This window comes from Canis aureus, chromosome 36 (assembly GCF_053574225.1).
Source record: "Canis aureus isolate CA01 chromosome 36, VMU_Caureus_v.1.0, whole genome shotgun sequence".
Lineage (NCBI taxonomy): Eukaryota > Metazoa > Chordata > Mammalia > Carnivora > Canidae > Canis > Canis aureus.
In genome coordinates this window covers 21,389,874-21,403,093 of record NC_135646.1, presented here as the reverse complement: position 1 = coordinate 21,403,093, position 13,220 = coordinate 21,389,874, and the positions used below count along the sequence as shown (strand labels likewise).

General features: G+C 43.7%; 2 protein-coding genes across 10 annotated transcripts in view; one reads left to right on the top strand and one right to left on the bottom strand.

The window, feature by feature from the left end:
- Positions 1 to 2,802, top strand: part of SPATS2L (spermatogenesis associated serine rich 2 like) — a 160,538-nt gene extending 157,736 nt beyond the window's left edge. For 8 of the 9 annotated variants that reach the window (XM_077884800.1, XM_077884802.1, XM_077884801.1 and 5 more), the window contains one exon: positions 1,895 to 2,802. In XM_077884800.1, the coding sequence (XP_077740926.1) occupies positions 1,895 to 2,290 (396 nt within the window). In that variant the 3' untranslated portion in view covers positions 2,291 to 2,802. Of the gene's footprint in view, positions 1 to 50; positions 195 to 1,894 lie in introns of all 9 variants that reach the window. The other variant, XR_013372798.1, reaches the window with a different exon arrangement.
- LOC144305810 (uncharacterized) lies at positions 875 to 13,214 on the bottom strand. Its single transcript, XM_077884893.1, has 3 exons — positions 13,206 to 13,214; positions 8,485 to 13,162; positions 875 to 2,739 (listed from the first exon to the last, which is right to left on the bottom strand). The coding sequence occupies exons 1-2, from the start codon at positions 13,212 to 13,214 to the stop codon at positions 12,491 to 12,493; spliced, it is 681 nt and encodes a 226-aa protein (XP_077741019.1). The 3' UTR covers positions 875 to 2,739; positions 8,485 to 12,490.
- Between the last annotated feature and the right edge of the window lie 6 nt (positions 13,215 to 13,220).

The following is a 13,220-nucleotide window of genomic DNA, read 5'->3' as shown; positions in this document are numbered from 1 at the left end:
TTTTTTAGAATTCTCATTAATGACACTGACAAGCATTTCTCTGGCCCTAGATGTCTTCCTCACCTTTAAAACAGCACTTTGACCAGGAGCATTTCTTATATTCGTGGATTAAAGATCATAATCAAATCTGTCTTGTCATCTAAATACATCTTCACGCTTTCGTTCTTTGGTCGTTAATAAACCCCAGATGAAAAGTAAGTCTAAAATTTAGTTTGGGTTTCCCTTTCACTTCTTTAAAAACAAAAGAAGCCAAATTGAATGCTATCTACATAGATACTTTTTCAGCTCACTGTTACCATTTCCAGTAAAGCAATTCAGGCAATGGCTCATTTAAACGGAAATACACTTAGAAGCCAGAACCCTGCAGACGCAGGCAAGAAGGGCCTTTGCACCAGGCCCTGCATTTTGGGGTAAACCCTCCTGGCCCTTTCCCAGCCACGGTCCTCCCTATGGAGCAAGACCGAGTAGATGTCATTACTCTGAATCTCTACTCTCCCTTCTGAGATCCTGGAATTCTATTTCCAAGTGGCCTCAAGCCTGCTCTCAGGGTCTGTTTGGACAGCTGCCTTGCATATATCACCTCGAGAGCTGACCATACTACCTGTATGCACACCCCTAGATTCAAAGGTGATTATTTGTTGGCGGGGGTGGGGGGAGGACAGAGCTTAAGTGTGCAGGCTGGAGTGTCCACATTCATGTGTGCAAGGCCCACTCACAATGTGGCAAGGAGTCAGAGGTAGGAAGAGACCGTATTCACTCATGTGGTATAGGGGCCTGCCTTCGTACTCTTGCCCTGGGTCCTGAACGATTGGGAGTGGGTCTGCCCTACACGGATACCATCCAGTCACAAAGAACACAGTCAGAACCTTATATATTTGAGTCATAAAATCACATTTTAATAATAGAAATTTGATTTTTCAATAAAGGCCTATGTCCATGCGATAACGTATTTATGAATCTTGTCAGGAGACAATATGCAAAACGGGAATGGTTCTGTCATTTTCTAACTGTAGACCTTGGGCAAGTCGTTTATATTCATTATCCTCATCTATAAAATGAAGCACATAATAGCAACTAGGCCCAGTGTGATGACACACGAGACCGTGCCTTGCGTGATGCCTGGCACACTGCAAGCACTCAGTAAACGTTGGCTGTTCCCTCAAGGAGTTCAGAAATCCTTCCCTGGTACAGGGACAGACAAGCTAACCGTTGCTACCTCTCTGCTCTCCCATTTATGTTCTTGGTTGCTGATTTGTTGAAGGTTGCCAATTTTCCAGAATGATGCTTCAGAACTCATGTTGGCTGAGGATTACAAAAAGTTTAGAAGAAGAACTAATTACCTCTGTGAAAATACACGTTACCTCCACATCCTGCCAAGTTCTACCAGATAGACCTCATCCTTGTATTTACCCAAGATAATATTTCTAAGCTATGATATTTGTTTGGAGATAAAAATAGAAAAACTGCTTTAGAGAAGAAAACTTACAAAATGAATTTTAAGCAGAATTCTACATTTTTCTTATATAGAGAATGAGAATTCATATACATAATCTGTCTAGAAGGTCCAAGAAATTTGCATGGTAGGGAATCATCATTGTCCTGCCTCTGTGTTACATTTCATTCCATTATATTTTAAGCGTACTTTATGGGGTTTATTTGGCTCTTGAATTGTGTCTTATGCTTCTGAACCCTCTCGTCCAACATCAGTAATTTTCTTGGAGCTCTACCTACAAGACAGTCCACTATTCTTTTTAGCTTGAGGATTTTATCAGCTTGACCCCATCCGCACATTGTCCTATTCTTCTAGGGTATAAGTAGCTTAGAGTTTTGGTTTCCCTGATGTCATCTGGAGTTTGCTGGCATCTAATACCTAGCTCTCTTCTTCTTTTGGCAGAATGGGTCTTCTAGCCAAAGACGAAGGTTTAATCCCCAGTACCATAACAACAGGCTAAATGGGTCTGCCAAGCCACAGGGCAGCGGAAATGAAGCTGATGTGATGATGAAGGGCAACAACCGCCATGAACACAGAAGACAGCCACACAATGGCTTCCGTCCCAAAAACAAAGGCGGCGCCAAAAACCAAGAAGCCCCCTTGGGGATAAAGACCCCCGAGGCCCCAGCCCATTCGGAAAAGCCCCGGCGAAGGCAGCACACTGTAGACAACTCTGAGGCCAGGCCTTTCCGGGGTAACGTTGCTAGGGTTTCACAGTGCAATCTCTGCCCCACAAGAATAGAAGTTTCCACAGATGCTGCGGTCCTCTCAGTCCCAGCTGTGACGTTGGTGGCCTAAGCTAGGAGGAAAACAAAAAAAAGCAGTTTTCACCCAGTTTCGGTTCCCTGCCCGAGGTGCTGACCCAATTCGCTGCCAAAAGAGAGTCAATCAGAATATACAAACCCTATATGGTTGTGTCATCCTCTCTTAATCATTTTTACTAATTCTAATAATCAGCTCTAGCTTGCTTTCATAACTTTCATGGCTTTGCTTGATCTGTTGACGCTTTTTCTCATCAAGACATTGCAGCATTTTAGCCAGGCAATATTTACTCATTTGTTAGGAAAATCAAGATGTGGCTAAAGATCAGAGGCTCAGTAGCAACCTGTGTTGTAGCAGTGATGTCAGTCCATTGATTGTCTTTAGAGAGTTAATGTTGGAAAAAAAAAAAAAAATCTTACTGATCAGACAAACATGATCTGCTGAAGACACATGCGCTTTTGTAGAATTTAACATCTGGTGTTTTTCTGAAAAAAAAATATATACATATATTGCTTTATTTGAAACAAATTAAAATATGCTGCATTTGACACCTGGTTTGCTTTTTTTATTGATGCCCACTTTATTATTAAATGTGGGCATTCACTGACTTTCACGGAAACTGAGAGGTTGTGGCACAGAGCTCTCTCCACAATACTTTTTCACTTAGGACAAGTATTTTTTTCAGAAGAAACCAATGCCTCACAATGGCCCCTGCCAGTACGTTGCCCACATATAAGTGGTATGAACCCCAGTCATCTTAGACACCATGTGGTAGTTTGGAAATGTTGGTTGCAAGTAACATAGACCTCAGCTCAGTCTCGCCTAAACGATAAAGACAGTTTATTGGTTCAGTGCCTGAAAAGTCCAGCAACAAAGTATGCCTTAGGTCCAATTTGATCAGGATTCAAGCTCATTTCTCTTGATTACCTCAGCTCTCCTTCCTCCTTAGGCAGACCTTGTGTTCAGAATGGTGGCAGGTAGCCACCTTGCTTCTTAAGATTCAAGTCTATCCCCTACACTGTCCAGAAGAAAAGAGATGCACTCCAGGTAGCATCCATGTGGAGCAAGTATCTTTGTTGAAAGTCCCTGCGAAAAAAACCCTTTGCAAAGGTCTTGAAAATCATTGGCCCAGATTGCTGGCTACCAAACCAAACACCAAAATGGGGGAGGGAGCAGCAAATAAGATGTACTAATTAGTAAAGACTGATTGGATCCCAGCTCTGGAGCTGGGGTGTGGCTAGCTCCCCAGGAGCACAGGGGCTGTATGGGAAGGGCTACTGTTCCCTCAGGAAGGGAGAATGGATGCTGGGAGCCCAAGCCCCAAATAACCCCAAGTCCCCTATCTTTAACTGCAGCTCAGTTTGGCCACTGCTTCCATTGAACTTCTGTGGGTGCTACAGTTCTGTTGGCCTTTTTCAAGGGCAAATGCTTATTTTCAGCTCAACATTAACATTTTTTCTGGCAACCCAGGTTCAGTGGTTCTCTTCCACAGAGCAGCCCTGAGCAGCTGAGCCTACACGCCACGCAAGCATCCATTTCTTTTGCCAAGCACAGGAGGATGTTTGCTTTCTCTGCGAGAGCTTTCTGAGGTCTCTGGGTGTACCCAGAGATTTAATAGGAATTTTAAATGTTAAGGCACATTCCAGGAAGGAAGGAAGAGTTGTACGTTCAAATAAGAAAGATAAATGTTCAGGACTGCAATCCCCATTTACTCCATCTGAGGCCCCGAATTGATATTTTACAAGACAGAAGGACTTTGCACAAATTTTGTGTAGCAAGATTTGGCCTGCCCCTGAGAAATGTCAGTGTACATGGGACAGCTTGAAAGAGGAGTCAAATAATTCTTGCAACAGAAAAACAACAGATTTTCCAGACCAGGAGTGCACCTTCCTTTGTCAGCACTGGCCCCAACCGCTCTCAGCCTTGACTGACTCACTGGCTCCCATTGCTCTCAGGGTCAAGACCGTTCAGACACATTCCTAAGCACATTGCAAATGCGCCCAGGTCACAGAAAAAAAAGAATGTGAAAAAGCGTTCAGACCTAATTACATTTTTTCCTAGATTTTGCCTATCTTATGAGCCCCTGAACATGTGAGCTTTTACTAATTTGCATGTTTGAAGTGGTAATTTCAATATTGTAGTGCCACTGTCAGGCCATTTCAATACTATATTACATCTATTCAGGTGGAACCATTGTGATCTTAGCTGGGCAGTAGTCTGCCGTTCTGTTAAAATGCTTTAAATTCCTTTAAAAAAAAAATCCACAGGCAGGAGCACTCTCATGTCTCTACTTAATGCACAAAGCCAGAAGAATAGATTGTTCACTCTTAAACATTTCTCTAGTAGAGGTTAAAACATTTTAATACCCATGAAGATTGAATAACTTCAAAACTCACCTACGTTGTACCAAAACTCCATCTGAGAAATTCAAACCTCCCTGTTGGGTTTCCATTACATTCCAAATTTACATTCCATCTGAGAATCTGCATACCCCAGCTCTGTCCTGTTGAGCCTATCCTAGGGGTACTGAATACAGCAAGGCTCAGGAAGTTAAACACAAATCAAGCAAAATTCACCCTCAATAAAAGATGTAAGGAGTTTGAGGGAAGAAACTACAAACACAACATATCCAATTTAAAGCTCAGTTCACAAGTAGTTCAGTTCTGCTGGCATCAGAAAGAGAGATTCTAATTAAATATTCCTGGGGAAGCGACATCAAATGAGGTTAATGGGAAAAGTTGCCAGACCAAAAGCGACCTGCAAATTTTTTGCCAAAGTAAGAGATTTGGAAATTGTGACTCGGAAAGCCTAGATTTGAGCCTCGATCTCAATTTAATCATGAGAAGGAATCTAGGACTTGGTCAGTTCTTTTTCCTGGGTAACTGGGAGGAGGAGGTGGCTGTGGAGAAGGGGAAACAGAGATAGGGGGAACATGAGAGGCTCCTTTGCCAGAGCTTCACCCTCCCTCCCTCCCCTTTTGCACTGTTTAGAGTGTCCTCTTGGGTCTAGAGAGGGTAAGATTTTTCCCTTCTCTGGGGACAGGCGAATGGTAGCATCCGGGAACTGTGTAGCGGCACCTTGGTTACTACACTGGCTTCAGAGGCCATACCTAAAATTCTGGCACAGTTGGGCTGGGACTCCAGATTTCCTCCAGGCACCAGAAAACGAGACAAAGGAGAAAGAACCAGTTACCTGTTCCCACATTTCCTAAGCAAACTCATCACCACCATCCAAATCACTCAACTGGCCGATACACTGCTCTAGCATTTTCCCGAAAATAGTGAGCCATCGTAACTGCTCTAATTTGAGAAGAAAAAAAAAATATCTCAGGGATTCTCTTCTTACCTCAAAATCTGAAGCACATTTTACTACTACTCATTGCAAGCTATTACAAGGATTTTTTTTTAATCCTTTTGCTTTTCAGAACAAGGCTTATAAATCCTAAGGAAGTTCTCTGTCTGTTCTTAGTTTCAAAGAACCAAGTCCCCAGTCTTTGGCCGTGGATCAGCCCAAACCAGCGTTCAGTCCCATGACAGTGGCCCCTCAGGCAGAGGCGCTCTGCTCTGGGCCTGGCCCCGCTGAGAAGCGCACAATGTTGCTCTCACCACGCAGGTTCTTATAAATTGTTTCTGGTGATTGGTGTTTTCAGGAGCCCCCTCCTTTGTGAACTCTGAAGCTCAGAAGAGCTTCTCACAGCTCAGAAGAGCTTTTGGTGCTACCACTACATTCAACTCTCACAGGCCATACACAGTTTTTAGGGAATAAAGAAATCCTAAGCAAATTTCTTTCTTTGCTTGAGAAAATATGTAGATTTCTCACCCAAAAAAAGGTATTTCAGAACCATGAGTGCAACAATGACCAAAGAATTTCTACAGAAAATGGGTGTAAAATGTACCTCCCATCAAAAACACAAAACTATCCTATTTTTAACTTCAGATGCTCAAGTTTGAATTAGATTTACCTATTCCTAGTCCTCTGTGAGAATACACTTTCTCTAAAACACCATCACTATGTAATAAGCTGGCTGTATTTTTACCCCTCTGCCAATGCCTGACACACAGTACAAAAGCAATAAATACAAGAGAGCAGATAGGAAAGAGTGGTCAACTCCAATACCCCCAGAAAATTCTGGAGTCTCAATGGCTTTATGCAAAATAATCCAGTAAGCCAATTCTAGAGAAGATGGGAAGAGAACAGAGCAACTAAAATGCTGACCCTAGTGGCAGACTGCCTGGATTCACTTCTAGGCCCCACCACTTCCTGGCTGTGTAAACTTGGGCGTGTTTCTAAACATCTCATTACCTCAGTTTCACCATGGGCTGATAACCACACCTACCTTGAAGGTTAGTTATTAGGATTGAGTAAATTCATCTTCGCAAACCATCTGGAATAATTCCTAGCACTTTGCATAGATCAGGTTTTGATCAGGAGACTGTAACCACAAAATAATTTAAATGAGGAAGCTTTATAAATTTATATGAGGAAACTTCATATATGTGTCGTGTGTGTGTGTGTGTGTGTGTGTGTGTTTGTGAATGAGAGAAGGAATAATTAGTAATGAGGGATTAGCTACTAAAGAATACAGGAATAGGGACACCTGGGTGGCTCAGGTTAAGTGTCTGCCTTTGGCTCAGGGCGTGATCCCAGGGTCCTGGGATCAAGTACCACGTTGGACTCCCTGCATGGAGCCTGCTTCTCCCTCTGCCTGTGTCTCTGCCTCTCTCTCTGTGTCTCTCATGAATAAATAAAAAATAATTTCAAAAAAAATGTCTAAAAAAAAAAAAAGAATACAGGAATAGTAGATACAGGGACAGTTACCATTGGAGTAGAGACAGAATGTCCAAGGAAAAACAAGTTTGGGTGAGCCTCCCACCCCTACTCACCCTGGCTGCCCAGGCAGAGATTCCAATAATCTGGAGGAGGGTGTATCTGTGGCCCATTAAAGATCAAGAAGCTCACTGAGGTGCTGGCATGCAAGAAGCCACCCATGGAGCACTGGAGAGCCAGTCAGCTTACCCCAGAGGAGGTGCTGGCCAATCTGCCAGGGGTCTGCCTGCAGGGGTGCCACTGAACTCTGGGAATCTCGCTGGGGTACCAGCAAACCCTTCCAGGAAGGCCCCTGCAAGGGTATGGTTGAATTATCTGGGGAGCCAGCAGGGGTACCCACAGGACTAGAAGCTCCACCAAAATTTACTGGGGGTGAGGGTCTTTGGGGTTCCCACACCCCCACTGCAGGAGCAAGAACACAGAGATGCACACTGAACCAGCAAAAAGGCCCTTCCTCCTGCAGTGTCCCCCAGGGATGAAGTCAGGGAGCTAAAGAGAAGTGCTTGTAGAGCTCCTGGACCAGGAGCAGGGCAATAGAGTGGATTTGGAACTGCAGGGACCAAGACAGCCCAGCCCAACAGAACCGAGAGGCGAAGAGCTGATAATTGGCATACTCTTAGAACGCGCTATCAGAGGATTTGATGAATACGTAGCTATGCAGCATACAGAAGACTATGCAGGAACGTGCAGAAGTCCTGCCCAGCTCATCTTTGGAAATGGAACAGCAAGGTCCCACAGGAGGAGGCCTACCGTAGTGCGTAAGGGCCGGTCCTCCAGGAAGAGGACATGCAAGTGAATCCTGTCTTTGCCTCCTACTAGCTGCTAGGCCGCTTACCAAACCCCTCTGTGCCTCAGTTCCTGCTACAATACCAAAACCAAAAATATAAGTGGGAGCTAATAGGATATGTTTTTTTAATTGATAGGCCCGAGACACCCTTTCTTTGGTATCATCCTCTCCCTTGGTCCCCACGGCTGCCTGTGACTGACAACAGGGATGTTTCCTCACATACTCATGGCCTCCAATTAGGAGAAGCAATTATTTTGCTCTGGTTAAGTCACCCACCTAAACCAATTGTTCTCAACTGGGGGTAACCAATTGTGTGCCCACCTCCCACCCATAGGAGACACTTGGAAAAGTCTGGAGACATTTTGATTATAACAACTGGGGTAGGGGTCGCTGGCCAGGGATGTTGCTCAACATGCTATGCTGCACAGCAGTTACCCACAATAAAGAATCATCCAAAACGTCAATAGTGCCGATGTTAAAAAAAATCCTCATCTGGAGGGAACAAGGGATCTGGAGAGAGGGAAAAGGACAGAGCTGGTGAGCAGGTGCATGTTGCCTTCTTCCTCTAGCTACGCCAGGTTCCTGATGGGTTCCTGACGGGTTCGGCCTAGCTTACCAGTAAAATCCGGACTGTCTGACCAGCAGCTGACGTCTAAATGTACCACTTCTGAGGTCCTTGGGCTATTCCTGTCATCTACATAAAAGTTGAGTTTCCACATCTTCCAAACCAAGAAGTTAGGGGATGCATTCTTGAAAGAGCTGCCCTTGAAACACAACGTCCAAATTGTTAAAGAAATCTTGGCAGAAGGAAGGAATGTTTGCCTCTTCCCAACTTGAGCAAACACACAACTGTTTCCTTTCAGTAACACAGTTTAAAACACATTTCTCTTCGAAGCTTCGAAGCAGCCCCCCCGCCCCCTTCATTCCAGCAGCTAGGCAAAATTTTACTAAGGTAATGAGGGCTTCAGGGTAAAAGAAGGAAAGGAAAAGCCTGAGAAGCAACAGAATAGAATGAGAAGTTGTTAACTACACGAGGGCAAAATACAGTTACCATAAAATTCTGTCTGTCTTAGCCACAGCCTACCTCAGGAACCATCTAGCTAGCAAATATGAGATGTCTCTGGGCTGTCTGGGGCAACACATGTGAACAAAGAAAACTGAGCTTCTCTGTAACAATGTGTGACAATGTGTGAGCCATGTGTACCTCATGAGGCTGACAGGACACTAGGTGAAAATGGCCCTTTTGAGGCTGCACCACCAACCAGATTCCATGAATAGGAAATTCTGAAAACAGCTGGAAACCAATTTTTTTTTCTTTCTGTTAGCTGTTCATGTTTCCTTTTTTGGCTGTAGTACATGCTTGAAATCCTGCATATTAACTGCAGCCCCCGACAAAGAATCACTCTTCCACTCTTCACCGAGGAATCCACAACTTGTTGACAGTTTTCAAGGGAGTTTCCACATATGGGAAAATGACAGTATTTTCCATCATTAGAAAGTTCCTAGTTAATTTGGGAATACGCACATGTAAATAATTTGAAAATACTTTCCATTTGCTAGAGTAGAAATTTTTTCCCTTCGTTTTATCAAATTCATACTTTCCACTTAGTATCTAACCAAATATAAATGAAAGTTATCCAAAGGAATTGCAGGTATAAGGCAATCCTTTCGAAGGTAACCCCATATTCATACAGCATTCTCCCCTTTATAGAACAATTTACTACCACAAGTCTTTGTGAACATTCAAAATGCTACTTAAATCAAAATTTTTCTATGAACAGTTTCTCAGGTAAAGTCAAATATACTTGCATGTTAATTCTTTCTTTTAAAAAAAAATGAGGAATAGCTGGATAATTATACTATATTTAACCACAGACTGGGAAGTGAGTCAACAATTTTTTCAGTGTTAGCACTTGAATAGGATTAAGTCTGTGAATGAAAAAGAAATGGCATCAGCAATTCTAGCAGAAGCAATAAAGCAGGAGGAGAGAGACCAGACCGCTTTTTTCCCTTCTCAGAAGTCAGGCAGTATTGGCATCGAGCTCTCTGAGATCAGCTCGCTGAGATCTCATGATCCGTGGTTCTGGATTACTTTAAACAACTTGACAAGTTATATAACTGTTACGGTCATAACTAACGGTAATTTTGGTCATTAGCAATAATCACCCTACTAAGGAACTTCCACCTCTTTTGTTCTGACACTATATATACTCTGCAAGGTCGGAAATCAGTTTCCACAGCTCCTGAAGATTGCTACCAGACATATTTTTAAAAATCCTTGTAGGGGGAGAGTGGGGGATTGCCTAACCGTGCAGAAATTTACCGAGGGACTACCATGTACCAGGCATTGCGCATATGGAGGCAACAGAGTCCCCTCTCTAGTAGGAAACAGACATGTAATCCAATACTTTAATACTTTTCTGCTCAAAAACTTTAAATATTAAACAAATTCACATTTTCAGTCTACTTCCTCTGTCTAGCTTTTCCTTTGGTCAGTGGTGTTGTGTCATTCTGTGGATACCAGGTTATGGGTTTGGCATGGGGAGTATCATGATCGTACAGCTTTTATTTTATTCAACCTCATTTTTTCCTTGATCTTTAAAGAACTGGGAAAGACTTCCTTCATTATGTCGTTGTTCTGAAACTAACAAGCAAAATGAACACAATAAAAAAGAATATATGAAAATACTTTATAAACTGTACTGTAATATTGAAACAAAAACTTATTATTTACAAATATAAAATATAAATTGTCAGCCTTAGGCTCTCCATGACACAACTAACCAGTTTTAATCTGGGCAAACCAGTTTTCAACAGACTACCTGTAAGGGCATAGTCAGATATCTTTTCTTTGTTATGATCAGTAACTAAATGTCCTACTCACCATTAAAAATTTCTATTCTGTGTCCTCTGACCCAACAACTGCACAAAACCTACATTGCCAAAGTAATGACACCGAACCATTATTTATAAGGCACGCTTTTCCTTTTCTTATTTTTTATTTTCCAGGAAGAGCAATGGGTTATCATGGCTTACTCCTTTGTGTCTGCAGAATCTGTATTTTCATGCAAAAGTACCTAATCCCCAGGGAACCACTCCAACTAAAGTTATGTTCAAGGTATTTGAGCATTCTGAATTTGACTTTGACAACTGATACACAAAAGGAACTACATGCTCCTTTCCACCTTAGCTGCCCCATGGCCTAGAAGCGCTTCCGGAAACTCTGCTTATAAAGACTAGATGTGCTAAATCGACTTCTTTTAAACTGCTGGCAGCGGCGAGCAGGCTGTTCACAGAATCACCCATGAGGACAGGCACTCCTCGTTTAATTGCACTTTGCTTTATTGTGCTTCATAGATACTGCATTTTTTTTTTTTAACAGATTGAAGGTTTTGTGGCAACCCTGCGTCAAGCAAGTCTCTTGGTACTACTGGTATAAAATATTCTTATATGAATCAACAGTCCAAAATGTCCTACATCAAGCAATACTAGGAACGTCTGAGATGCAAGTTCTCAAAATTCGCTGAGATCTTTGATTTTCAGAATGTTTGGATTCTTTATAACAGTATTTTTCAAGGTGACTAAATATTTTTTATATTCTACAGGGAAATGTCATTCACGTTTTTCTAGCCAAATTAAAAAAAAAAAAAAGCTATTTTAAAAGGCTGCTGGTATCTGGATAGCTACCCAAAATTGGTTTAATTATTTCATACATCACCTAAACAAGAAAGCAATTTCATAACCAGAAATAGATAAACTGCATAAACAAACAACTCTCAAACTACCAAAGGGCTCTAAGGCTTACAAATAAGTAGAGTCATGGAAAACGTTACTTTTTCTGGAAAAGTTTTGATTTTGTAAAAAAGTAATGTTCTGAGTATATTTACTCTCTCAAAGTAATGATAAGCACTGAGTAAAAAGTACCCTGCTTTATGAACTTATTTTTAATACACCGAAGGCATACAGCCTCCTGAAGGTAGAAATATGGGATCCAATTATAAAACTTAACACGTAAGAGTAAACACATACAACTGAATAGTTGTGAAAAAATAGAGAATCGATCCAAATAGTTTGTTTAAAAATATTAAGTTCAAGTTAAGTGGGAATTTTATGTATAAAAATCTTACTGTATAATCAGAATGACTCCTCAGTGGTCATTCCTGAGAAACAAATAGTAACTTAATTAAAAGCTAACATTTAGCTTCTTTCCCGAAGGGCTTTCAAAACTTCACTATTCAAATATTTTAACGATTCATTCCGACGACATGTTATATAATTCTCATCCCAAGACATGTTCTTGTGATGTATAAATAAATCTGCCAGCAAAAAAAAAAAAAAAAAAAAAAAGTACGGAAAAAACAATCTGGGAAAAGAAAATAGTTCAACAGAGTCAGAGTCAAAGCGTGTGGTCTTAAATTACTGTCTCCCCCCCCCCCCCCATTTCCTTTCAGGAAGCCTTCTGAGACTGAAGGGAACCTGTGGGGCCTCACCTAGGTCCGCAGGTTCTCTCCAACCTTCCGGCTACCACGCAGCCCAGAGGAGCGTCAGGGTCACCCAGTGTCACCAGGCCGCGGGGAGGCTCGGGGTCACCCAGTGTCACCAGGCCACGGGTAGCCTCCGGGTCACCCAGTGTCACCAGGACGCGGGGGAGCCTCGAGGTCACCCAGTGTTAGCAGAATGCGGGTAGCCTCGGGGTCACCCAGTGTCACCAGGCCGCGGGTAGGCTCGGGGTCACCCAGTGTCACCAGGCCGCGGGTAGGCTCGGGGTCACCCAGTGTCACCAGGCCGCGGGTAGTCTCGGGGTCACCCAGTGTCACCAGGCCGCGGGTAGGCTGGGGGTCACCCAGTGTCACCAGGCCGCGGGCAGCCTCGAGGTCACCCAGTGTCACCAGGCCGCGGGTAGGCTCGGGGTCACCCAGTGTCACCAGGCCGCGGGTAGGCTCGGGGTCACCCAGTGTCACCAGGCCGCGGGCAGCCTCGGGGTCACCCAGTGTCACCAGGCCGCAGGTTGCCTCGAGGTCACACAGTGTCACCAGGCCGCGGGCAGCCTCAGGGTCACCCAGTGTCACCAGGCCGCGGGCAGCCTCGAGGTCACGCAGTGTCACCAGGCCGCGGGCAGCCTCAGGGTCACCCAGTGTCACCAGGCCGCGGGCAGCCTCGAGGTCACCCAGTGTCACCAGGATGCAGGTAGCCTCGGGGTCACGCAGTGTCACCAGGCCGCGGGCAGCCTCGGGGTCACGCAGTGTCACCAGGCCGCGGGCAGCCTCGGGGTCACCCAGTGTCACCCGGACGGCCTACCTAAGCCCACCCACCCTGGGCAGCGAGGAGGAACATTACTGTAATCATTCAGCA